This window comes from Rana temporaria, chromosome 1, assembly GCF_905171775.1.
Source record: "Rana temporaria chromosome 1, aRanTem1.1, whole genome shotgun sequence".
Classification (NCBI taxonomy): domain Eukaryota; kingdom Metazoa; phylum Chordata; class Amphibia; order Anura; family Ranidae; genus Rana; species Rana temporaria.
Window position 1 is genome coordinate 547,256,944 of NC_053489.1, and position 26,940 is coordinate 547,283,883.

At 39.4% G+C, this 26,940-nt stretch overlaps 1 protein-coding gene across 1 annotated transcript in view; it reads left to right on the forward strand.

Annotated features, from left to right (window-relative positions):
* The window catches only part of GALNTL6 (polypeptide N-acetylgalactosaminyltransferase like 6), a 1,588,031-nt gene that overhangs the window by 1,160,342 nt on the left and 400,749 nt on the right, over positions 1-26,940 (forward strand). Inside the window, exon 5 of the mRNA XM_040333316.1 lies at positions 15,266-15,451. Within this exon, the coding sequence (XP_040189250.1) occupies positions 15,266-15,451 (186 nt within the window). The remainder of the gene's footprint in view (positions 1-15,265; positions 15,452-26,940) is intronic.

Consider the following 26,940-nt stretch of genomic DNA (forward strand, 5'->3'; position numbering starts at 1 on the left):
TCACCCGGACACGGCGCATCTCAGATCAGCAGGAGGGCTCTGTGATTGGCCCTCCTGATCACATGACGGCCATGTCCAATTACAGCCATCATGTGATGTAAACACAGAGCCGGTTGCTAGGCGATCGGCTCTCCTCTCCTCACACAGAAGTTGTCGGTGAGGAGAGGAGAGGGATCGCTGCAGCTCAGCTGGTGATCAGTGAGTATGAGCTGTTTTTTACAGCTTTTTAATCACTGATCACCAGCCTAGTGTCACACACAATGTAAAATACACACATGTCCCCCAAAACACATGTCCCCATACACACATGTCCCCACATAGTAAAAACACATGTCTCCATACACACATGTCCCCACATAGTAAAAACACATGTCTCCATACACACCTGTCCCCACATAGTAAAAACACATGTTCCCCACATATTTAACAGTAAAATCATATGTCCCAATGATCACATATATCTGTGATCTACTGCGCACATCTGTACATGATCATTTGCGTATATATGTCCGTGATCACACAAACCAATTATTATACACTTAATGGGATTTTTTTTTGCCAAAAACATGTAGCAGAATACATTTTGGCTGAAATGTATGACACAATTAGATTTTATTGGATTTCTTTTAAAATAGAAAGAAGAACATATTTTTTTTTTTTTAATTCATGAATAAATAACACCAAAAGAAAGCTCTATTTGTGCAAACAAAATGATAAAAATTTCATTTGGGTACAGTGTAGCATAACCGCACAATTGTCATTGAAAGTGCAAAAACCCTGAAAGCTGAAAATTGGTCTGGGAAGGAAGGGGGTGAAAGTGTCCAGTATTGATGTGGTTAAATACAGCCTCTCGTTGTCCCATGATCATCAGCACTCATGGCATTGCAGCACAATATCACGAGAGTGCAGATGCTTGGCTGTTAGCCACTGAGGATGAAAACAAGGATTTTGGCTAAATCTTACTGCGTGAGATTAGCCAGTGGCATAGAAAGAGAACAGAAGCAACAGCAAGCTTGATGTGGAAGAAATGGTCCAATATGGTGCCTGCTTCTGCAGGCATTAGAGGATATAAAAGTAAGACAAAAATATATGATATAGTGATGTATCTTGTGGTGGCTTCAACACTTGCCCTAATACTTATTTAGATGCAGGGCGGCTGAGTTTACTACAGCTTAAAACTGTGTAAGGTTTTTTACTGTTTGGGCGGTAAGGATGTGGAACTCTCTTCCACAGTTGGTGGTATCACAGTGAAATGTAGATGAATTAAAAAAAATGTTTAGATGTGTTTCTTAGTGAATACAATGTATAGGGTTATGGTAGTGATATAAACAAACACACACACAGACTCAAGTTGAACTGGATAGGCTGGTGTCTTTATTCAACTTTACCAACTATGTAATCAATCTTATGTAGGCAGCCAGGACTAGGAAGACTAAAGAAAGCCCAATTTTTTTTTTTACAAAAGACAGGGTGGACATCACAAATTTTTGTGAATCCACACTTACCACTGGTGATATAGAGATTATACAGTATACTGGTCCCATAGCACAATTTTACCAACAAACAGCTTTGTCCACTACATTAGGGGAACAAATACATTTTAGTTCGTGTTTGATCATTGGATGAATAGCTCTGAACTAACTGCAGATAGCAGAGAGCACCATTACTTAGGAACCTAGGAATTTCATTTTTTGTAACATCACCAAGTGGAAATTCAATATATAGCAAAATAATATGTAACACGGCTCCAGCTTAAATCTAGCAGCTTGCAGAATCAAGGCCAAACTGTTTTGCAGTTGGGTTATAGTTTATTGAACTTGAAATTTGTTCAGGATACTTCATGTTTCTAGTACAAGTATATAATATGTTTACTGGGCATAATTCTTATACTCACAAGTGCATCTGAACACAGACAGCTGCACAAATCTAAACCTTTATTGCTTTTATTTAAGATGAAGTGCTAACATCCGTGTACTATCCTGCCCTATACTGCACTGAAATCATGGAAATAATTGTGCGCTCTAATACCCTTATGTCAGCACAATTTCTATGTTTTCTTTAGATGTAAAATGAGTCCATATGCTTTAGTGATATTAGTGATAATAAATCAGACATTTTTAGAAGTAACACAGTATTTTTGTTTTGGCATTATTATTCTATTGATAAAAAGTATGGAACTGTCTATGTTTATGTGTTCAGAATTAATGCATATTGTGTAATTAAAAAATAAATGCTTTTTGTAGACATTGCCATGTCCAATTACAGCCATCATGTGATGTAAACACAGAGCCGGTTGCTAGGCGATCGGCTCTCCTCTCCTCACACAGAAGTCCACACAGACAATCGTTTTTTTTTCTATCAATTTTTTATCCATAGGAAAATTTTAAAACAGGTTCGATTTTTTTTTCACTGATGAAAAACAAACTGATGGGGCCCACACACGATCGGTTTGTCCGATGAAAACGATCCATCGGTCTGTTTTCATCAGACAAACCGATCGTGTGTACAAGGCTTTACAGTTAGTCGGATGTGTCCTTTGATTCCCTTTTTGTTAGTTTGTTAGCAGAGACCTTCCTATGTTCAGTATAACTAAGGGGTTGTTAAGAAATCCTGACTATGCACACCCTTTCCACCCATCTACTCCATTCACAGAAACCATACTACAGCTTCCATGAATGAAACAGGATCTATGAATGGAGGGACCGGACTAGTCCTCCATTCTTAGATCCTGTTAGAACTAAGGAAGATGTTATATGAACAGAAGAGCAATCAGCACATAGAACATATCTTACTGATTGTAAGTTATGTTTCTGGTGCTGGATTTTCTATGTTTGTCTTTGTGTTCTTTAATTTTAGCCCCACGTGGGTTTTAAGTGTTGCAGAACCATTTTTTTAAGGGAGGGCATAATTCTGCTTTATATATTTATATATTTTGCTGTTCAAGATAATAGCCTAATATGTAAACAATATTCCTTAGCTGTTATAGTTTATGAAATAAGGAGGACTGTTATCATCCCAAGGCACTGTGTATTTTTAGCTTGATAGGGACAAATGATCAGTATCTTGCATGCCAGTTTCCAGAAATAAATATTCAAACCTCAAGCTGGATAAAAGAAGCGGTTTTAACTATTACAATAGAGTAATGCTTTATGGGCTATCAGTGAAAGGGAGCACCACTGTGCCTTTTATCATCAAAGTACTGACAGCATTTAGGCAAGGATCACTTCTTCACAAGGCTTGTTTGTCACATCCTGGGCCAACTCATGCCCAGTAAGGCGCTTGGCACACATCAAATCTCTGATTTACTGCCTTATCTAATCTACAGTGTGAGGGAGCCAATAATATATTTTCTTTCTGAATCACAAATTGGGCAGCCTCTTATTCCTGGTGACAGGATTGCTGACTTCTCTATATCTAAGGTGTTCCATTTATTGCTCGGTGTAAAATTTAAATACTGACGACTCCCTAAGGTCTGCCCTGCTGCAAGTAAAATTTATGTAATATTGTGGATTATAAATGTAGCCATCATAGTCTAATATTTTATAGTCACACAGAACTAGCCTGAATAGAGCTCTGTGCTAATAAATGACTTCAACGTGTGGTCTCCTAGAGATTTAAAGGCCATTGCGTCCCATTCCACTTGATATTTTGCATGTCACTTGATAATTTCTTTCAGAGAATTTCTATTTAAAATGATAGTGAAGGACAATACTTCACATTCAAGTTTAAGAAGTAAAATTTTGCAGAGAAAGTGCTCAGTTCTCTAGCCCTATTTAAATGTAGTATGATTTGAGGGAATAGTGATTACACATGATGGCAACCTAAAAGAGACCCTATCATGTAAAATTTGAAAAATAGACAATTACTGCTTGTTGAGTAAAAACTAAATTGCAATGTATAGATACTATCACACATTTCCTGAGATGTGTAGGTAGTAATAATTCCAATCTTTCTGGCTTTGTGTGAAATACTTGGAGTCAAGAAAAACTTGTGGTGCATGCTGGGGAATTCATAGTGCAGAATATCTAAATCTCAGGAAGAATGCTGTGCGTCACTGCAAAGTAGAAGGATGCTTAAAGCCTACCTGAGATACATTTGTGTTTTAGCTGCTTTAGGCTTCCACTGAAGCAAAGAGATTAAAGGAACATACTCAAAGTTTTACCGAACCTATGGAAAAGTGCTTTTGCAATGTATGTCAATACTTGAGAACGAATGCAGATGAATCAAACAGGTTCTGTTTATATGCATCAACCCCCATACTTGATGGTTGCACTGTGCCATACAGCGGTGTCTATATTTGATGGTTGTACTGTGTCCAGTGGAACAATGAACCCTTAAAGCGCAAATCCAGGATCCTCCTTCCAACTCCCCAATGTTTGCCCTCCCCTCAGAGACTAGCTTTATTATTATATACTGTTTCTGTAACTGTCTAAAAAGTGTTAGCTGGAGGCCTTTATTTGTTAGTCCAGTATTAGCTGGAGGATTTAATTTGTTAGTTAAATTGATTGAAAAAGCAGAAGGTTTTTTACCTTAATGCATTCTATGCACTAAGATAAAACGCGTTCTGTGTGCAGCAGCCCCCCTTAGCCCCCCTAAAACATACCTGAGCCCATCTCTATCCAGTGATGTGCATGAGTTCATTGGCCATCTCCCTCCAAATTGGCTGAGACACATAGCAACGGCACCATTGGCTCCCGCTGCTGTCAATCAAAGTCAGTTAACCAATCAGGAGAGAGAGGGGATGCTTTAAAGAAGATCTTCATATTTCCACAGACTCCAAGCTGGCACAAACAAACTAACCTGTGAGGCCGCTGGATGAGCGGTATAAACTGTATGTAACTGCAGATACATACAGCATACTTCACTGTGTTCCGAGTTCAAGACGAGACTTCCTGTCTCATACCCGGAACACAGAAGAGCCTACCGCAACAGCGATCGGCCGCTCAGAGCAAGCAATGTATTCTATCAATGAATACAAAGAGTCCTCTGATTTGCTGAGGTTGTGACATTTTTAACAGAAAAAGACAAGGGTGGGACTTTGAATGAAACATGCATCCCAGGAGAAAACATGGAACAATAGAATATGGCAGATATCTAGTCCGATGGAACCAAAAACATTACATTAGAGCATTGCATGACAACAATTGACAATCAGCTTAAAAAATATAACAAAAACAATAATGACATAACACACCTAGTATATTAATCAAGAATTGAATGGTACATACTAATATAACAATCAATGGTATTAGAGTATAGTAACATCTTTGGTTCATATATAAAAACAGTAAAAAAGAGGGAGGCCAATTCATTGAAACGTGTCTCCATGGTAAAAAATATAAAACGTACATACGTTTTTTTAATTTTATATCTTTTACCATGGAGACACGTTTCAATGAATTGGCCTCCCGCGATCAGTCACATGAGCTGAAGAACGGGGAGAGGTGTGTGTAAACACACCTTCCCCATTCTTCTCTGTGGCAGTGACACTGATCGTCTGTTCCCTGATATAGGGAACAACAATCAGCGACATCACACCTACAGCCACACCCCCCTACAGTAAGAATCACTCCCTTAGGGCACACTTAACCCCTTAGCTCCACCTAGTGGTTAACCCCTTCACTGCCATTGTCCTTTTCACAGTTATCAGTGCACTTTTCGCTGTGAACATGACAATGGTCCCACAAAATGTGTCAAAAGTGTCCGATGTGTCCGCCATAATGTCACAGTCATGAAAAAAATTGCTGATCGCCATTACTAGTAAAAAAATATTAATAAAAATGCCATACAACTATCCCCTATTTTGTAAATGCTATAACTTTTGCGCAAACCAATCAATAAACGCTTATTGCTATTTTTTACCAAAAATAAGTAGAAGAATACGTATCGACCTAAACTGAGAAAAAAATATGTTTTATATATTTTTGGGGGGTATTTATTATAGCAAAAAGTAAAAAATATTATTATTTTTTTTGTTTATAGCGGTGATCAAATACCACCAAAAGAAAGCTCTATTTGTGGGAAAAAAAGGACGCCAATTTTGTTTGGAAGCCACGTCGCACGACCGCGCAATTGTCAGTTAAAACGACGCAGTGCAGAATCGCAAAAAGGGGCAAGGTCCTTAACCTGCATAATGGTCCAGGACTTAAGTGGTTAACTTTTCTCGCTTTTAGTCCAGGTGACTATGGTTACCAGGGCAAATAGAGAAGGGTAATCTCACTAACCAGGCACAATAATAAAAATATTACCCCATGCTACTGCTGGCCTAATGAAATGACACATGCCAAATTGTAGTCTCTACAAATTATTTGTATTGACACTTTAAAGGTACTGAATCTAATATACAGTATCTCACAAAAGTGAGTACACCCCTAAAACATTTGTAAATATTTTATTATATCTTTTCATGTGACAACACTGAAGAAGTGACAATGTAAAGTAGTGAGTCACAGCTTGTATAACAGTGTAAATTTGCTGTCCCCTCAAAATAACTCAACACAGCCATTGATGTCTAAACCGCTGGCAACAAATGTGAGTACACCCCTAAGTGAACATGTCCAAATTGGGCCCAATTACCCATTTTGCCTCCCCGTTGTCATGTGACTGGTTAGTGTTACAAGGTCTCAGGTGTGAATGGGGAGCAGGTGTGTTAAATTTGGTGTTATTGCTCTCACTCTCTCATACTGGTCACTGTAAGTTCATCATGGCACCTCATGGCAAAGAACTCTCTGAGGATCTGAAAAAAAAGATTTGTTGCTTTACATAAAGATGGTCTAGGCCAGGGGTGGGCAATCTTGGCCCTCCAGTTGTGGTGAAACTGCAAATCCTATCATTCCTCTGCCTCTAGGAGTCATGTCTGTGATTGTCAGGGTCTTGCAATGTCTCATGGGACGTGTAGTTTCAAAACAGCTGGAGGGCCGAGTTTGCCCTCGCCTGGTCTAGGCTATAAGAAGATTGCCAATACTCTGAAACTGAGCTGAAGCACAGTGACCAAGACCATACAGTGGTTTACTGGACAGGTTCCACTCAGAACAGGCCCCGCCATGGTCAACCAAAGAAATTGAGTGCATGTACTCAGCGTCATATTTCCTTGGGAAATAGACGTATAAGTGCTGCCAGCATTGCTGCAAAGGTTGAAGGGGTGGGGGTCAGCCTGTCAGTGCTCAGACCCTACGCCACACTGCATAAAATTGGTCTGCTTGGCTGCCGTCACAGAAGGAAGCCTCTTCTAAAGATGATGCACAAGAAAGCCCGAAAACATTTTGCTGAAGACAAGCAGACTAAGGACATGGATTACTGGAACCATGTCCTGTGGTCTGATGAGACCAAGATAAACGCATTTGGTTCAAATGGTGTCAAACGTGTGTGGCGGGAACCTGGTAAAGAGTACAAAGACAAGTGTGTCTTGCCTACAATCAAGCATGGTGGTGAGAGTGTCATGGCCTGGTGCTGAATTAATGCTGCTGACACTGGAGCAGAGAATGATCCTCTCCCTTTGGAGACTGGGCTGCAGGGCAGGATTCCAACATGATAATGACCCTAAACACACCTCCAAGATGACCACTGCCTTGCTAAAGAAGCTGAGGGTAAAGGTGATGGACTGGCCAATTGTCAATACTGTGTCATTTTGGCAGCTGTGTCCCGATGTTTTCATCTGCTGACCTTTGGAAAAAAAATCTATTGATATAAAAAAAGGAGTTCTAACACACCTCACCTCATCTAAAACTAAAAAAAACATTTTAGTTGTATAAATATTTTCGTGGGTGGGGTTTTCGGGCTTTTGCAGATTGTTCCTGCCCTCGCCTGGTTTTATAACTCCTCAGTCACTAAAAGCCTCCTCCTCCATGTGTAGAAAAAAATGTGAATGCTTGTGATATGTATAAGCAAAGACTAGCATTAGATAATCATCTCACTGTGCCTGCATCAGTTCATAATTGATACTAGCCTGATAGGCAAACATGTATTCTCCTTATAAATACTGTATATCAAATATATTGTTAGTTTGATTTCTGAGTTTAGCTGACAGCCCCTAGGCCAACTGTAAACCTTCACAACCTCTACCCGATGCCAAGTTTGTCCAAAAGCTTGGCTGACAATGTTAGCCAATATACAAGCCAAATATCTTTCTGGAAAGGAATTTAAAATGCCAAAGTGAAATAAAAAATGCAGGATTGTGTTTACATGTGTACAATAAAAATTACAATTGCAGAGGGTCAAAATTTCAACATTAGACATTCAATGACATATGGAGTGCATATCTCACGTATATAAGCATGGAACTAACTATGCATAAAGACAGCATGAATGAACAAGTATGTTAAAGCAATAAGCAGGAAATGTATAACTAAAGTCATAACACCATTTTATAATGGGCATTGACTTCCACTTCCACTAATGCCATTTTTTTTGTTTTTTTTGTTTACAAACGATTTTTATTATGAAAAAGTCAAGGTATATAAAAACAATTGCATTAGTGGTACATGTATGCAAACAGATATCATCAACAGCGAATGATGTACAGAAATATAAGAGGGGTTATGCTTAGTCAGGTGAAAAAATGCAGACTCAATCAGGTCAACTGAGATTATTGAAGTAAAGAGAAAAAAAAACGACAGTCACATAATTGTTGAGAAAGGGAGGTAGTTAAAAATCCAGAAATAATTTATTATAATATTTATCTCCCCTTCTCCTTCCTCTCTCCCTTCCTACTAAACCAGAGAGGCGCTGTCCCAGAGGATCCATTTTTTTTTTGGTAAAGAGGCATAGAATCATATAACATGTGGTGAATTATTTCAGAAAGTTTAATGTTCGTCATGCGGTTGAGGATTTGTGGCCAGGGTACCGTATTGGAGCGCCAATTAAAGGCTATGGACCAATGAATGGAGCTGAGGAATGTGTGGATTAGTCTTGTGCTAGTCATTGAAATATCCTGTATAGGTGAGAATAGAAGGCAGATTTGAGGTGTAAGAGAGATCTTTCTACTGGATATTTTTTCTATTAAAATGCCCGCCTTACTAATGCCATTTTTCAATGTAAAAGAAGCATGTAGAGGGAGAAAATTGTAACAGATGTGTGTTATTTACATCATGTATGTATTCATGTACATATGAATATACATCAGGGTCAATGAATACAAATTTATAGAGGGGTCAGTGAATATGGACTGTTCCTAAAGATTTAGTATTTAAACTGCGAAGCAAGGTCATAAAGTAGATTAAATGGGCAGCCGAGTGTATTTATGTACATCCCTGTCCATATTATTTGCATACACATACTTTCTTAAGACACATTACTGCAGATAAACCATGAACATATGAGTCATAACCTGCTTCTTGACTTAAAAGCCTTGAAATTGAAATTCTATTCACTAGTTATTAATTTGCAATTGCATTTATAAAGCACTCAAGCTACCCTTCTTATTGGTTAGAAGGCTATAAATAATATACAGTTCATATTGCTATTTAAAATAAGTTATAAGTATACTATGCATTCAATAATTACAAATGATATGAAGGAACAGATGCAAGTTCAGACAGTGGAGGAAATAATTATGGCATGAATGTTTCTTGGCAATAAGAAGAAACATAACAAAACCCATCTCTTTTTAACCTTGGAAAAGCTAAGTTTGCCAGAGTTCATATTAAGTTCACAAGTAGTCTCTCAAATTTAGATGCACAATTTCCTAAAGTGTGATGTGTGTCTGAGAAATCTGAAAAAAAAAAAGTGTTTTACAAAAACTGTGATAATACAAAGAAAACAGCATGCCTTAGTAAACATCACATTTCGAATATTAACACACTAACTTTTAAAAAGAAGAATATAAAGGTTCAAGTGTGATGTTTTAAACTAACTAACATAGTGTGGTATTATTCTCAGAAAAAAAACTGTCTAAGATATCTACAAAAGTGAGGTGGAGAATTTAAAATCAATCTGTCCATTCCTTGGAAAAAAACACAAATCAATAATTCTTTGTTTTTTTGTTTTTTACTTTTTCTAACAACCCAGGCAGAATGTATAGGTATGGCAAGGGTACGGAACCCTGCCTAACCAATAACAGCCTTTATAGACTAGTATGTTGCCTTTATTTTAGATACCATAAAAGAGTCTATTTGATTTTCTTGTGTTTTGGTAAACTGAAGTCTACAGAACACTTTGACTTGTTCAGTGAGTAAGGGAGTAAGGGAAGCAGCTTGAATACCCCCCCCCCCCCCCCCCGAGGGGCACCAGTAGAAGAATTAGGTGCCATGTTCACTAGGCTGTGGTTTTAAGAAGGTTGGACGTCGCCCACGGCCATGTTTTGGGTTGGAAACAACTTACAGACTGATCCGCACTCAGTAGTGGGTGCTTATTTTGTGAGTAATTTACTTTATTTTTGCTGGGATTAATAAATTGTTTTTATGGAGAGCACCAGATTTGTCCTTTCTGGTCTCCATCCCTTTACTTATCATTTCCCCAGGAGTGGGTTTATGGCTCTGTGACCTGATTCAGGTCGAGTACAAAAGGTGAGAGGCTAATATTGTCTGTGGTGGAGGAACCTCACTCACCTGCTATTTGTCTTGTCGGAAAGATCACGGGGAGAGGATTTATTTGTATCCATTCAAAGGAAGTGTCAATCTTGGATGATCGTATATGGACTGTTATGATATATGCCATTTGTAGATAATTCCAAAGACTTTTTAGTTAGATAGTTTAGTTTTTTTTGTGCTGCACTGTTCTTCTTTTTCAGTTTTAAGAGGGTTGCCTGATATTTAAAGGCACTCACTAAGAGCACACAACATAAACTGAAGTTTATACGAGTTTGTAGGAACAAAACAGGAGGTATCATCTGCTCCTTGGAAAATAAAGATCTTCACCAGCACACTTTCATCTAGTAATGATCTTGTCTTTTGATCACATTAAGCAGCAAGCATTACATGGGGATGTTTTTTTGAAGCCTTGAAGGATGCTTTTATGCCTTGAAAAATGATCTTGTGAGGTCCCAAAACATCAGCCTGTGAGGTCTGTTGCTTTATGTGAACAAAGGACAAACTTATTACTATTCTGCAGTGTGCCAGTGAAGACCCCCATGCTTCTATGATTGTATGTTGGCCACCAATTCACCACAGCACCCTACATGAAGTGTGAGGGAGTTTGTAAGGTGTGTGATGGATACAATACAACTTCATCTGGTCCTCCTACAAATATACCAGTCTGTTTGGCATGCAATGCTGATAAAATGAGAAGAGTAGTGCTGTAGTATGTGAGCCTTTCAGGACCATGGAGAGTATTTTATAATGTGTTATTGGTATAACACAGCATAGAATGCAACATCCTTAACCCCCCCCTGGCGGTATTACCGAGTCTGGCTCGGGGTGAAATTTCAGCACCAAAAGCGGTAACCCCGAGCCAGACTCGGGATCGCCTCGCAACAGCCACAGGCATGGTTTACTTACCTTGTCCCTGGATCCTGCGATGCAGCCGCGCTGTGTGATTGAGCGGTGTCTCCTCGCTCGATTCACAGTGTCCATGTGTGCCGCCGAGCTCCGTTCCCTGCGCCGTTACGACTCACGGGGGCGGAGAACGGCGCCAAATTTAAAAAAGTAAATAAACACAATACATACAGTATACTGTGTCCTACATGCACTTTTATATAATAAAAACTGTTCTTTCTGCCTGCAAACTGTAGATTGTCCATAGCAACCAAGAAGTGTCCCTTTATGTCAAAAGTGATTTTAGACCAGCTAGAAAACAACGATAATAAGTTATAATCACTTGCAGAATTGAGCGATATTGATTTGTGGGGAAATTCGTCATAAAAAAATAAAATTAATGACAGCGACAATTCTGCAACTGAGCAAATTTCAGTGATTTTGAGTTAAATTACATTATTGAATAATTTTTATTATAATTATATTATTATTTGTTATAATTATTTATAATTATTTATTATATTATAATTTATGATTTTGTTTTTTAAACTTTTTCATACCCGACATGTCTACTAGACTCTTGTTTGGAAGATTTAAGTGAGTTATTCCTAAGAATTACAGGCCTACAATGTAAAACGCCAAATTTCCTTGCAAAATAATGGTACCTCTTTCAGCACCTAAAATCTGAAATAATCATACCGCCAGGGAGGTAAAGTGTTACTAAAGTCTATTTTTCTAAATTAAAATAACAAACATTTTTAACTATGGAATTGCACAGAGCTGCCCTGATCCTCCTCTTCTCAGTTGCCCCACAAGCGATATTGGCTCCTCCTCTTGTTTATGTGTCCCCATAGCAAGCCATTTGCTATGAGGGCACCGGGTGCCTGCTTGCTCCCTGATGCTGTGTCTATGAAGTCACTCTCCATAGACTCACATAGAAGGTCTTAGCCCCACTTCCTCCTCACTGCATTTGATTGACAGCATCAGAAGTCAATGGCCCCTGCTGCTGTTCGAGTCCCTGTGTAAAGAGAAAGAGAGGAGATCCAGCGCTGTGCACAGTTGCATCTCTTTTCCCCACACAGGGAAGGAGGAGGACAGAGAAACGTAAAATGTTTTTTACTTTAATGCATTAAGGTAAAAAAGTTTTTATCCTTAGTATCACTTTAACTCAGTGACCTGACAAGTTTAAAAATAGCTGACAATTGCATCCAATGGCAAAGGAGCACATGTTTAGCAAACAAAGAAATCAGTCTAATGGGATGTAATGTGATGCTCAACGACAGCAATAGCAGTGTTTTATTGGTCTTTAGTAAGAGGCGCCTAAATATCTAATCTTACCATGGAAAGGACACATTTTTGTAGCAGCTATTGAATCCCATTACAGGCCAACACAGAAAAGTAATGGGGTTTGTTGTAAATCTTAGGGTAAAAAGTTGATTTTTGAACTGTTTGCTAAATAACAATTACACCATAAAATGCATCCATTAATATATTGTTACTAATCAGAAAATATACTTATCTGACTTCATTACCTTGAGATCTGATTGGTTACTATGGATGGCTGTGTTTTTTTTTTTTTTCAAACACGTCTAGATTATGAAAAACAGCAGCAATGTAGTTGTAGGAGCCATGTCTTATTTCCTTGTTCAGTATGGCATATGATAAATGCTTACTGGTAACTTCAAAAATATGTATTATCATGCAGAGATCCATCATTTTAGTGACAGCATTGTGTACATGTCATACAATACTACTGTATTATTTTCTAAGCACAAGAAATAATAAACAGTGAAGCTGTGATTAGGTTGACAACTGTTAGATGTACGAAACAGTTCATTCATTCTATTATTTTTAAGATTTATTAGTAAATGTGTTGTTTTTGGCAGCAAATATTTTAAGAATAGTATATGGGCTCAAAGGCACTACAACCTTAAGCAATAGGCCAATTTCCCAAGTTAAATGTCTTGCCTTGATTAAATATATGGTGAAATCACAGTAAAAGGGGTAGGCTGCAGGCAAAATTAACAAAAAAAAACTGAGTTCAACCATTTGGAGTCTCAGCACTCATCTCTCTCTCTCTCTCTCTTTCCAGGACACCTACTTTGTCTTTGCAATAGATATTAGAAGGTTGGAGGTCTCTGCAGGAAATATAAAATTATTTAAATGTCTATATCCCAGTCTATATACCAACCTACCAGATTGAAATTTACTGACACAACACCCAAAATTTACTGGCACAGCCAAGTTTTTACTGGCATATCCAAAAGTTACAAAATTACAGTTTTGAGTGCAAACTGTTGTATTTAGGCTACAGACAAGTTACAATATGCAATTAGCAAAGTGATTTAAGGTAGATATTAAGGCAAGAACATATTTCTTATTTTATTTTTTATATAGTAAATAAGTAGCTCAGGGACAGGAATCGAGGGGGCAAGTAATTAGAATGGGTGGCGCACACGCATTAAATTGACTCTCACAGTGACACTGACAGCAGTGTGCAGCAGCACAGATGATGATGGCATCTCACCAACATGACACGTCCCCTCCTGAGTCACAGTGACCCTCTCTCTCTCTATGGCAGGTGGTCCCTTCAGTCTACTCCTGGCTTGCATTCCTCCCATCCTGCAGACTTGCACATGAGGCTCTGGCTATTCCATTCCCTTGCACCATGACTTCACGTGACACACTGCTGACACAGTCTGAACACACTTTAGAAGGTATTGGGATGGTCTCAGCTAAGCGTCACAGACATATTTTTTTACTGGCAACCTTGTTTTTTTACTGGCATTTACTGTCAGGACAAAAGTGCCCATTTTTTACTGGCTGCCAGTAAAAATACTGGCGGTTGGCAACACTGCTATATCCTGGCCACTGTTGCACTTTAAAACGAAGGACCTACAAGTCAAGATCTCAATCCAATTAAGAAAATGTGGGAAAATTGAAAGTTTCTGGTTACCAATGATCCTCATGCAGCCTGACAAAATGATTTTGTCAAGAAGTATGAATATTGTAGGATTCAAATGTTCAAATGTGCTAAGTTACTGAACACTTACCCCTTATTAGCCACAACTTTAACTACAGTATAGCTTTATTAGTCCAGGTTATGATACTACAAAATTTGGAAAAGTCTAAGGTCTCGTACAGACGACCCAACATGTCCGATGAAAACGGTCCGCGGACCGTTTTCATCGGACATGTCCGATGGGATCATTTGGTCTGATGGCTGTACACACCATCAGACCAAATTCCACGCGGACAGAATATGCGGTGACGACGTGGTGACGTGACGGCGACGATGATGTGGCGACGTGCCCGAACCCGGAAGTTCAATGCTTCCACGCAGGCGTCGAATCCCTTTGACGCGATGCGCGGGTTCTCGGGCCAGCGGACATGTCCGATGAGTCATACTGACCATCGGACATGTCCGGCGGACAGGCTTCTAGCGGACATGTTTCTTAGCATTCTTAGAAACAGTTGTCCGCTGGAAAATTGTCCGGTCGGCCAGAAAATTGTCCGGTCGGCCCTACACACGACCGAACATGTCTGCTGAAAATGGTCCGACGGACCAGTTTCAGCGGACATGTTCGGTCGTGTGTATGAGGCCTTAGAGGAAAAAATACAACTGTGAAGCACATAATGTATTTCAATACATTCATCCAACCATTTCCCAGAATGTACTTTATAGAATCGTAAACTGTAAAGATTCAGGTAGGCTGTACAGATACTTACATTAATGTACATAAATTCCACATGAAATGACAGAATTGTGAATAATACTGTAGATTCAAATTAATTGTTTTTGGTTGCAAAATCAATAGTTTTAACCAACTGGTGTTTACTGTCTTTCCTTTCTGCAGAACATCTCAAGGAAAAATTGGAGGAATATATGTCATACTATTCAAAAGTGAGAATTATACGTACTAAAAAACGAGAGGGACTGATCCGTACTCGACTGTTGGGAGCATCTGTTGCTAAAGGAGAAGTGTTAACTTTTCTGGACTCTCATTGTGAAGTCAATGTCAACTGGTTACCACCTTTACTTAGTAAGTATCATGGTCTACAGATGTACATATGCACCTGCTAAATGACTAGCAGGGAAGATATGGGGGGAGTATGACAAGTAATGTATACTTAATATACAGCTAATATTTTAACCTCCCTGGCAGTAATCTCGAGTGTGGCTCTGGGTTACATTTCAGTACCATTAGCGGTAACCCCGAGCCACATTCTGAATTGCATTGATGAATCCTGGTCCAGGTTACTTACCTTGTCCCCAGGAGCCTGCGATGTCCCCCTGTTGTGTCAGTGGACTGTGTCCTCCGCCCAGGGCCGCCATCAGGAATTATGGGGCCCCTTACACAGCTTCAGGCATGGGCCTGGGGGGGTGCTGCGCAAATTGAGAAGTCTTAAGAAGAAATAAAGAAAAACATATATAAAAAAAGGGGGGTAGCCATCCGGGACCTCTGGGCCCTTTAATAAAAAAGAACTAAAAAGAAAAAAAAAAGAAAAAAATAATATAAAAAATATTTTTTTTATATAAAAAATAAAAAAAAGGGGCTTGCCATTTTTTTAAAGGGGGTTGCCATCTGGGCCCCTTACAGGTGTACTCCCTGTACCCCCCTGATGGCGGCCCTGCCTCCGCCTGATGTTCTCTGTGTCGGACTTCGTTTACTGTGAGCATTGCGACATATGGTGGCGGAGCCTGGCAGCAAATTCAAAAAGTACACAAAACATAACACATACAGTACACTGTATCAAATTATTTCATATCCCTTTTGACCCTGGTGCTTTGTCCAGTGCCCTGCATGCAGTTTTATATTATATATACTGTTCTTTCTGCCTGGAAACTTGAGATTGTCCATGGCAAACAAAAAGTGTCCCTTTACGTCAAAAGTTGTTTTAGACCAGCTAGAAAACAGCAATAGTAAATTAGAACACTTACAGAATTGAGCGATAGTGAATTGTGGGGAAATTAATTTTATAATAATATATAGTTATTTATTATATTATAATTTATAATTTTGTGTTTAAAACTTTATCATACCTGGGATGTCTACTAGACTCTTGTTTGGACAGATTTAAGTGTGTTATTACTAAGAAAAACAGGCCTACAATATAAAATACCAAATTTTTATGCAAAACAATGTACCGCTTTGAGATTCAAAAATCTTACATAATTATACCGTCAGGGTGGCTACAGTGTATGTAAGCATACAATATGTTTTTCAATAGTTTGCCACCATGCCTCACTGTATACAATGTTCTTAAACAAATAGAGTTTTGTGAATTCATTGCAAATCTATATGTGAAAAGGGGAGGGGGGGGGGAATACTGCGCTAAACCAAACCAAACTAGAAAAAAACAATATCTGCTAACACTCAAACAAACAAAGTCTAAAGCAATATACAACACATTTGTGTGGCGCTAAATAATGAGACCAAATAAATGGAAACATCTGTGCATAAAACTAAAAGAAAAAGCACAAAATGAAAAAAATTGTGACAATAAATCACTACAGTAGCTCTCAGTGACAGTGAGGATATAGTAAGTATAAACCCACTATAACACATGGGAAAGTTTATACAACTGTTGATAATACAAAGTAAAACACAGTGTAAGTTCATAAGTAATGAACACAAAAATCAAGGTTCACATGTAATCCAAGTGAACCGATCAAATGCCTGTGAAAACTTCAAGGAATTCTCATATAGAAGGTTGGGTACTTTTACCGAATATGATGGACACACATATGGCAGTGGGTCAAACAAGCTCTGAACCCTTGGTTCCTGGTGCTCCAACGCTGTAAGGATGCCACGCTGGATAGGATCTTGCGACCAACACCAAACAATAAGATCTCACCAGCAGTCTTCTCAGCTCTGCAGCGAGCTGCAGAGCTGAGAGGTCTGGTGGTAAGATCTTATTGCTGAAATTCCCAGTAGTCAAGTCAGTAGCTGAGTTTGTTTGGTTTTATGGACAGATGTTTCCATTTATTTGGTCTCATTATTTAGCTCTACACTCATTTTATGTATATTGCAAATCTATATATAAGGAGAGATTAACAGGAAAAAGCACTTCCTCTTGGGGGCTGATAACTCTGTTGGCCATTAGACTACCTATCAAGTTTAACTGATGGGCCTAACATACCTGAGTTCAGTTTAAGGGATGTTCAGCAAACATATCACCAGTTTGAATTCCGATTGAATTCAATGGGAGCTGAATCTGTAAAATGAATTATTCCCATTTTAAAGGCAAGGGATTGGCAAAAAAAAAGACATGGGGGCTTGGCTTTGCCCAGGGGTACAAATGCAAAAAAACAAGTTTTTAAAGTACGGTTTTGTGAGGAGCCGTGCATTTATTAATGCTTAACCACTTGCTTTCTGTGTACTTTTTCCCCCTTCCTGCCCTGTCCAATTTTCAACTTTCACCAATGTCACATTTTGAATGCTAAACAAAGACAGGTCATCTTGAAAACTCATTCACTGATGTGCGCTGATGAGGCTGCACTAATAGGCTGCACTGATGGGCATTGATGAGGCAACACTGATGGGAACTGATGAGGATGCACTTATAGGTGGCACTGATAGGTGGCACTGATGGGCACTAATAAGTGGCACTGATGGGCACAGGCAGCGCGGTCATGGGAGAATTTCCATGGATGCCCTCCTGGCAAAGTAAGCATGCACTGTAGCCATCTTTTGGTTATAGCGTGGGCGGGAGCAGGTTAAAATTAAGGATTAAAAATGCACTATTGCTTTAAAAAACTGCTCTGGGGATTCCCTAAACTTGTCTGTAAAGTGGCACATGTCTAGGATGCATACAAAGTACTTTAGCAAAATGATTCATAAAAAAGGAAAACATGCCATTTAAATTCCTAGTAATTTACATTTCGTTGTAAGTGTCTTTTATTTTGTAAAAAAATAGAATGAAGACTTCCCAAAATACATACTCTACCAGACCCTCATCGAGGAGGATGTGGTACTGGTATGTATTTTTTGTGGGTCCATATACCATTTTTTTACAAATAAAATAACCTGGATGGGAAAAGTAGCTATTTGGTATTATTGTTGTCAATATTGCTGTAAAAAAAAGCGTGCCTTCCCTTTTATCAGACCCTTCTGATCTTTTACAGATTTTAAGAGGGAATCCTATGCAAAAGAGGAAAAAGCCAAGAGATCTACCCAAAAATTAATACAAGACTCTATTGATCTGGTGTGGATTATTAAGGGGAAACTCCACCCAAAAAATAACATGCCCCCCCCCCCCCCCTCAGATCAATACCAAACCCTAATCCAAGCAGCCTACTTGATGAGGGGGTCATAGGTTGATGAGCAGAGGGGCTCTTCCCCACAACCTTGGATCAGTGGTTGTGGGGGCATTTACCAGAAACTGAAAGCCACCTTTCAGATAAGGGGCCCCAGATATTACCCACTTCATGTGAATGATTAAGTACATTACAAATGTGAATGTTTAAGTGCTTTCAAGGGAGAGAGATTAGAATACCTGTCATGTTTTTATTAATGTCCCAATTAGGGACAAGCTCTCTATTTGCCCTGTTTATCATTATGACCAAAAGTAAGAGTGGAAAAAAATCCCAAATTTTAAGTTGTCCCCGGGACAAAAGTGAATTGGCATAGACTTCAGGTATTCTAAAAACATACACACTAAGTAAAGATACACCAGAATTCTGTGTTGTCTGCTTAAATAAACCCATTTACAATTTTGGAGTGTAAATTAAAAGCTAAAGTAACTTCTTTTTTTTTTTTGCAGCACACATTCACAATAATAGTACAAACTATACAACATTACAAAGGTACAAACTTAAAAAACAGGTGTTTACAGCATGATGCAGGTGGTTCATAGTAGTCAATTATGAGCATAAGAATACAAGGACAAAAAATGAAAAGACAAACAATTAAAGGAGGAGGAAAATGGCAAACCCACTAAGTACCCAATATTAATATTGTCACAGCACTTCCATGCTCTTTCAAATTTCGGTAGTGTATCATCTCTGATAGCGATAGATTTTTCATACGTGTAATGAAGTTTAATTAGCGCCACCAGCTAAAGTAACTTCTAACAACAACAAGAGAAGGCGTGCAGAAAGCTTTAGCAACCAATGGACAATGTATAGCTAATAAAGCAAACCCACAACAATTAATCAAGAACCATCTTTTATTGAGTTACCTTCAAACAAAGATGTACTGAGTGCACCCAAACTACACACTACAATGTGTTTTATAGTAGCCCATCCTCTGTCTGCACCTGTCAAATTTGAGGTTTCAAAGCTGAAAAAAAGTATTGAGTATTTATTTATTTATTTGCTTTGTTTTTTTTACCATTCCAAGTTTAACTTTTGTCAAATTCTACAAAAATACCAAAATGAGGAATGGGACTTTACAGTGCTCAGTATCTCAGGAATGAAACAGTAAACAATTAAAAAATATATTTGTTTTAGTTTACAAAGCGTTAAAGGCATTTCAATTAAGCCCTGAAAAAAACTGTAAAAGATATGATGTATGCCAGACACCCACTTGACATGACAATATCATAAACAAGTATATAACCTAACATAACTTAGATTACTTAGATTACAAATCCATTTACAAGTAGGTGGGTCAAGGCGAGTATGATATCTCTACATGTTTCTCTGTTGTGGCTTCATCATGAGAATTGAATGTGCTGGAAATCAAGCATGTACCGGTAGGGGAGACTCTCATAACCACTGAGGAAAAAAAAAAGACTCAAGCTGATCCAGGCAGATGGCACCAGGCGATGATATCAGCATACAGTGGAACCTTGGATTGCGAGTAATGAGGTTAATGAGTGTTTCGCAATACGAGTACTGTATTTCTTAAAATCCTAACTAGGTTTGCGAGTGTTGTCTCGCAACACAAGCAGGATTCAGGCCGAAGGGGTGTGCAGCAGCGCGTTTTTATCCTGAGGTAGGGGGGGCGCCGGAGCCGATCGGCGCCGTTCGGAAACAGCCAGAAGGGCCCGAGGACTGTTCGGCTGACCTCGGCAAACCTCAGAAAGGCTTGTGAACTGAGTCTTTCCGAGGTTTGCCAAGGACAGTTCGGCTGACCTCGGCAAACCTTGGAAAGGTTTGTGAATAGAGTCTTTCCGAGGTTTGCCGAGGTCAGCCGAACTGTCCTCTGGCCTTTCCGGCCGTTTCCGAGGTTCTTCAGTGCCCCACCCTGCCTCTGGCCACATGCGGTATTGCATGCTATTGAAGTCAATGCAGAACAAATTACTTTTGTTTCCATTGACTTTAATGGGGAAACTCGCTTTGATATGTGAGTACTTTGGATTATGATCATTCTCCTGGAACTAATTATGCTTGTATTCCAAGGTTCCACTGTATATCGCCTGGATCAGCTTGAGTGCTTTATTTGTTCCTCGGTTTTTATCGGAGTTTCCCCTAACAGTATATGCTTAGAGTAACTGCTTAGTTGTATATATGTAATTTTCGCAATTTTTATAGATTTTAGTTTTTTGCTTTTGCATTTATGCTATGTAATATTCATGTGATATTTATATTACCAGCACATTAAATTCTCCTGGTGCAGCTACAATAGAGAACATGTAGAGATATTAAACTGGCCTTGACCCACCAGCATATATATGGATTTGTACAGTAATCTATTAAGTTATGTTATTTACTACTTTTTGATATTATCATGTTGCGTGGGTTGAAGGAAAATCTGTGTCTGACAAATCATATCTATTACTGTTTTTAACATCAGGGCTTTATTGAAATGCCTTTTACTGTTTGTAAACAAATAAAATATTTTTTGTAATTGTTTACTGTTCCATTGCTGCGATATTGAGCACCGTATAGTTAAATTCCTCTTTTTATTTCTATGTTCTATAGGGATGTTGGGCTTTATTCCCCCCCCCCCAATGCTTGTTTTAATATTATTATTATTATTATTATTATTATTATTATTATTATTATTATTATTATTTTGTCAAATTCTCACCATTAAAAATATATTTCGGTCATGTTATCTTTTACTTTAACAAAATCTTTTTCACAAGAACTATATTTTAAATAAAAAAACATTGAGGCCAGCTTGAATGCAATCAGATCATTAAAAAAAATATCCAAAAATGATCTGAAATTTACTTGAAGATCCCCAACTGGCTGTCAATGGGTCAAGCTCAGTTTTGTAAACAAACCAATATGATCACTATGATTGAATACCATCATGATCACATTATCTGGAACCAGAATCAGAGTGGCTGCTAATCATTATTCAGTATTGTTGCAGGTGTGGGTTCCTAGTTTTCAAAAGCAATATAGATTAATGTTTCCTTGGCATGGGGCATAGTAATTTACAAATTGAATACAAAATGTTAAACCTAATAATTAAAAATGGTTAATTAAATGTGAGATTTGTTCTGGTTGAAGAGTACACCTGGAAGTTGTTTTAGCTCCTAATAGATATATTGCCACTATATACTGTATAAAATAAGAGCTCAGCTTGGAAACACTGTATATTAAATGCTTCTGATACTCTGGATTCAAGAGGCAGGGAAAACTGGACATAAGGACTGTGACGCTTCCTTCTCTTAGTGAAGTTTCACAAGTATGCATCCTGAAAGAGAAACATTGCGTTCGCTATCTTCCAAAACACTAGTCAGAATCAGAGCATAGGACATGGTAAGGAAACAGCAGTAATTGAATCTTTCAGAGAGATTATCTCTTCAGATATGAACATACTCCCTTGCCACATAAATTTCCAAAGGCAAAATGTGATGCAGAATAGAAGTTATAACAGAAAGATTTTTTTGGGCATCATTCCACCCGTGTAATGTTTGCTATATCGCAGTGTCATAATTTTATATTTGTATTCCATTGTCTTAATTTTACTGTGAAACCTGTTATAGCATATTAGATGTTTAGGGGCAGATCCACAAAGATATTACGCCGGCGCATCTCTTGATACGCCACGTAATTTCAAATTTTGTGCGTCATATCTTTGTTTTGTATCCTCAAAACAAGATACAACGGCATCTCGGCTAGATCCGACTGGCGTACGTCTTAGTACGCCATCAGATCTAAGCTGCAATTTTTCGGCGGCCGCTAGGTGGCGTTTCCGTTGAATTCCACGTTGAGTATGCAAATTAGCTAGTTACGGCGATCCATGAACGTACGTCCGGCCGGCGCATTTTTTTACGTCGTTTGTGTTCGGCTTTTTCCGGCGTATAGTTAAAGCTGCTGTTATGAGGCATACTCAATGTTAAGTATGGCCGGCGTACAATTTTGAATTTTTTACGTCGTTTGCGTAAGTCGTTCGCGAATAGGGATTTGTGTAGAATGACGTCACCGTCGTGAGCATTGGCTTGTTCCGGGTTAATTTTGAGCATGCGCACTGGGATACCCCCACGGACGGCGCATGCGCAGTTTAAAAAAACGACGTTTACGTCGGGTCACGATGTATTAACATAAAACACGCCCCCATTACATCCATTTGAATTACGCACCATTACGCCGCCAAAGATACACTACGCCGACGTAACTTACGGCGCAAATTCTTTGAGGATTAAAAAAAAAAAATAGTTACGGCGGCGTAGTGTATCTTAGATACGCTGCACCCGGCGCAAAGGTACGTGGATCTGCCCCTTGGTATTTACCATGTGACAGATCAGGGTGTTATCTGCAGTGCTTAAAGTTTTTATTTATAGTCTCTTTAAAAAAATGATAGTCTATTTGAGGATATTACAGATTGAGGATTATAAGAAATGTGTTAATGTATTCATTTTCAAGGTTTTATGAATAGCTGATAGTTATGCACAGCATGTATTGTAGGATCCACGTGCCCCTTTTACTTATGTAGCGCCCTTCAACTAACGATAGGGGCACTATTGTAAATTTAGGGGGCGTCTGAGCCAATAGTTGGGCTCAGACTTACTAATTCCATTAAAATTAGCCTCTGTTCTGGCTATGGTTATGCTTGGTAGAAGTTTCCCCCTGTTGCCTGTAGGTGGCGTTACCATCTCAGGCCCATGTTGGAACTCGGGCAAAGCATGGTGTGTTGAGTGACCCTTCTCGGCAGCAGCCCAGTGGGAGTGGTGCCCCGCTGTGCATGCTGGGAGGGGATACTTAAGTGCCAGACGCCGTTTTTCGGGTTCCTTCGCCTCGTGGCCCTCCTGGCGCGAGGTATGTGTGTGTGTGATTCCAGCCCGGGACCACGTTGGTCTGAGGCTGCATCGCTGTTCAGTAGGCCCAGCTATGCTGGCTGGGGCCTATGGTTCTGAAGGGGATCCCAAGCTGTCCGTCCAAGTGGAGGAAGCTGCTTAACGAAGGAGACCGGGGGAGGACCTGCCCTGGAGGAGACTAGGCAACACAAGCTGATGTCTCGGGTTAGGCCTGGTGAATTTGTTAACGAGGGATCCACTATTCAAATTGTCTTACAGTCCGCCGGATCGGCTTAAAGGCGTTTTTGCTGTAAGACAGGAAGTTTGGGACTGAAATCCTGTGGCAGAGGATTCCTGGCTATCCATTTTTTGTTCACAGATGGTCTGTGGCAGAGACTGTTTCTTTACTGTCCGTGCATCATTCCAGCTGCTAGGCCATGTGAGAGGGGTCTATCCGGGTGAGCAATACCCACTCAGGAGTGAGTGGTGAACATTGGAACTTTGAATACTTTTTCTGGTTCTCTTTTTTCCGGCAGTTTTCCTATCAGGAAAACTGTGATGGAGCATACACATGTCTGGTTTTCCCCGCCAAAAGCTCTCATGGCAGTTTTCCTGATAGGAAAACCGGTCGTGTGTATGAGGCTTATCACTCAGTTCCGTCCCACAAAAATGTACTCAACATAATACAATATGTGTGACTTATCCTGCAACCATGATAAATCCCAGCTGATCACAGCGCGAAGCAGGAAGTGCCAGTAAATGGCTTTCCCTTTTGGGGGTTCGCGCTGACAGGGAGAGCCAATCAGCGGCTCTCCCTGTCAGAGGGGGGTCTGTGCTGATAATCAGCACATTGATTATTAGCACAGCCCCATCAGATGTGCCATAAACAATGGCAATTAGTGTCCATCAGCTGCCAGTCAGTGCCCCATCAGGAACATCTGTCAGTGCCCATCAAATTGTCAATCAGTGCCCATCACAGTGCCAATCAGTACCTATCAGCAACACATGTCAGTACCTCATCATCAGTGCTGCCCATCAGTGCCATCTATTAGTGTCCATCAGTGCCACCAGTCAGTGCCAATCAGTGCTGCCTATCAGTGCCAGTAAGTGCTGCATGTCAGTGCCCATCAGTTCCACCTGTCAGTTCCCATCAGTGCTGCCTGTCAGTGCCCATCAGTGCCACCAACCAGTGCCCATCAGTGCCACCTATCTGTGCCCATCATTGATGCATATCAGTGTTGTCTCTTCCTTATCCAGAGCTCAATCTAGCAGCTCATGGGAGGGGCTTCTTCAAACATGCCATATAAAGTATAGACATCTATGTATTTATTATTTGTACAGGCTGCAAGAACAGTTACATTATTTATTGATCTGGAACATATGGTGTGCTTTTTTTATATGCTTGGAATTTTGCTTTAGGATGCCTCCAAGCACCTCATTATCTTTCTTGCATTCCTATTTATGCAAAAGATTTTAAAGAATTCAGTGAGCCTAACTGACATGTACAAAATTTAGTTGATGCTATATGAGGACTTTTGATGCATACATTACTTGCCTGTGCATACATTCCATTATCAACAGTAGATAACTAGAGACTGTGTCATAAATTTAACATAGCCGTCTATTAACCCTCTGGGCACAATGAATACTTTAACAGACTTAAAGTAAAACGGAAGTTTTTTTTTTTTTTGATACAATGGAGAAGGATTTAAATCCCAGTTTTAATTGCTGTTTGTGCCTTTTTCAGTGCCCTTGTTAGGAATATTGACTCCCACTATATGTCCTGGTTACTATTACAATTGTTAAAGTGAAAGAAATGTTTCTCACATTTTAGGTTGTCCCCAGAATAGGGGAAATCTAGTGGGAACACTCATTCTGGTGACAACCAGGGATCCTTCACGTTGGAGGCATTGCCTTTCATTATCTGCTTTGGCTATGGAAGAAGAAATGAAGGGAAAATCTCCCCAATGGGATGCAGAGGGTAATAACCTTCCCTTACGCTATCCAAAATTAAAAAAAAAAGTTTTGCCTTGGGTTCTACTTTAAAGAGGACAAACAAAAGTAATAAAAGAAAAACTGTAAGACAAAGGCATAATGAGCTAGTAAATACTTGTGTAGCGCTACCCCCTCAAGAGCTGCTGGTTGTTGTTGGGATTAAGTTACCTCTTACTGTTGTCTAGGGGTGAAGTTGATGAGTAGCTTAAGTGAGCGAATGTCCAGACAATAAATAAAGGTTTTCTGGATGCTTTATTCTCGGCCCAACATGACCAACATCAACATGAGGTAGAGAGGAAAGGTTGATGAAGCAATAGAGAACTTTGCAGTATCAGGCCTGGATATGAAGCGAGCAATCCTGCTCTCAGTAGTAGTAGATACAGTTCGTCGCCACTCTAGCCAGAATGGGTGAAGTGCCCCTGGACAAACTCCTGCCACGAGTTTGGCTGCAGAAGCGCTACTTTAACCTCCCTGGCGGTATGATTCTTTCAGAAAAAACATGCTAAAAGCGGTACCATTATTTGCAAGGAAATTTGGCGTTTTATATTGTAGGTCTGTAATTTTTAGAAATAACTCACTTAAATCTGACCAAACAAGATTCTAATAAGCATCCCGTGTATTACATTTTTTTAAAAACAAAATTATAAATTATAATATAATAAATAATTATAAATAATTATAACAAATAATAATATAATTATAATAAAAATTATTCAATAATGTAATCAAATCAAAATCACTGAAATTTGCTCAGTTGCAGAATTGTCGCTGTCATTACTTTTATTTTTTTATGACGAATTTCCCCACAAATCGCTATCGCACAATTCTGCAAGTGATTATAATTTATTATCGCTGTTTTTTAGCTGATCTAAAACTATTTTTGACATAAAGGGACACTTTTGGTTGCTATGGACAATCTACAGTTTGCAGGGAGAAAAAAAGGTTTTTATTATATAAAATGACATGCAGGACACTGGGCAGACCACTAGGGACAGGGGGTGTGTGTTTTTTTTACATACAGTACTGTAATCTATAAGATTACAGTATACTGTGTGTATAGTGTTTGTTTACGTTTTTGAATTTGGCGCCGTTCTCCGTCCCCGTGCGTCGTAACGTCGCAGGGAACGGAGATCGGCGTCACACGGAGGCACTATGTGAATCGAGCGAGGTCCCGCTCGCTCACACAGCGCGGTGGCATCGCTGGATCCAGGGACAAGGTAAGTAAAAAGTGCCTGTGGATCTAGCGAGGCAAGCCCGTGACTGACACGGGGTTACCGATAGTAGCAAGAAAATCTAACCCCGTGTCAGTCTCGGGAAGACCGCCAGGGAGGTTAAGGTTGCTAGGAGGAACAGGTCTCTGCCACAGACCTGGCTCTAGGGACCTCTGCCACAGGCC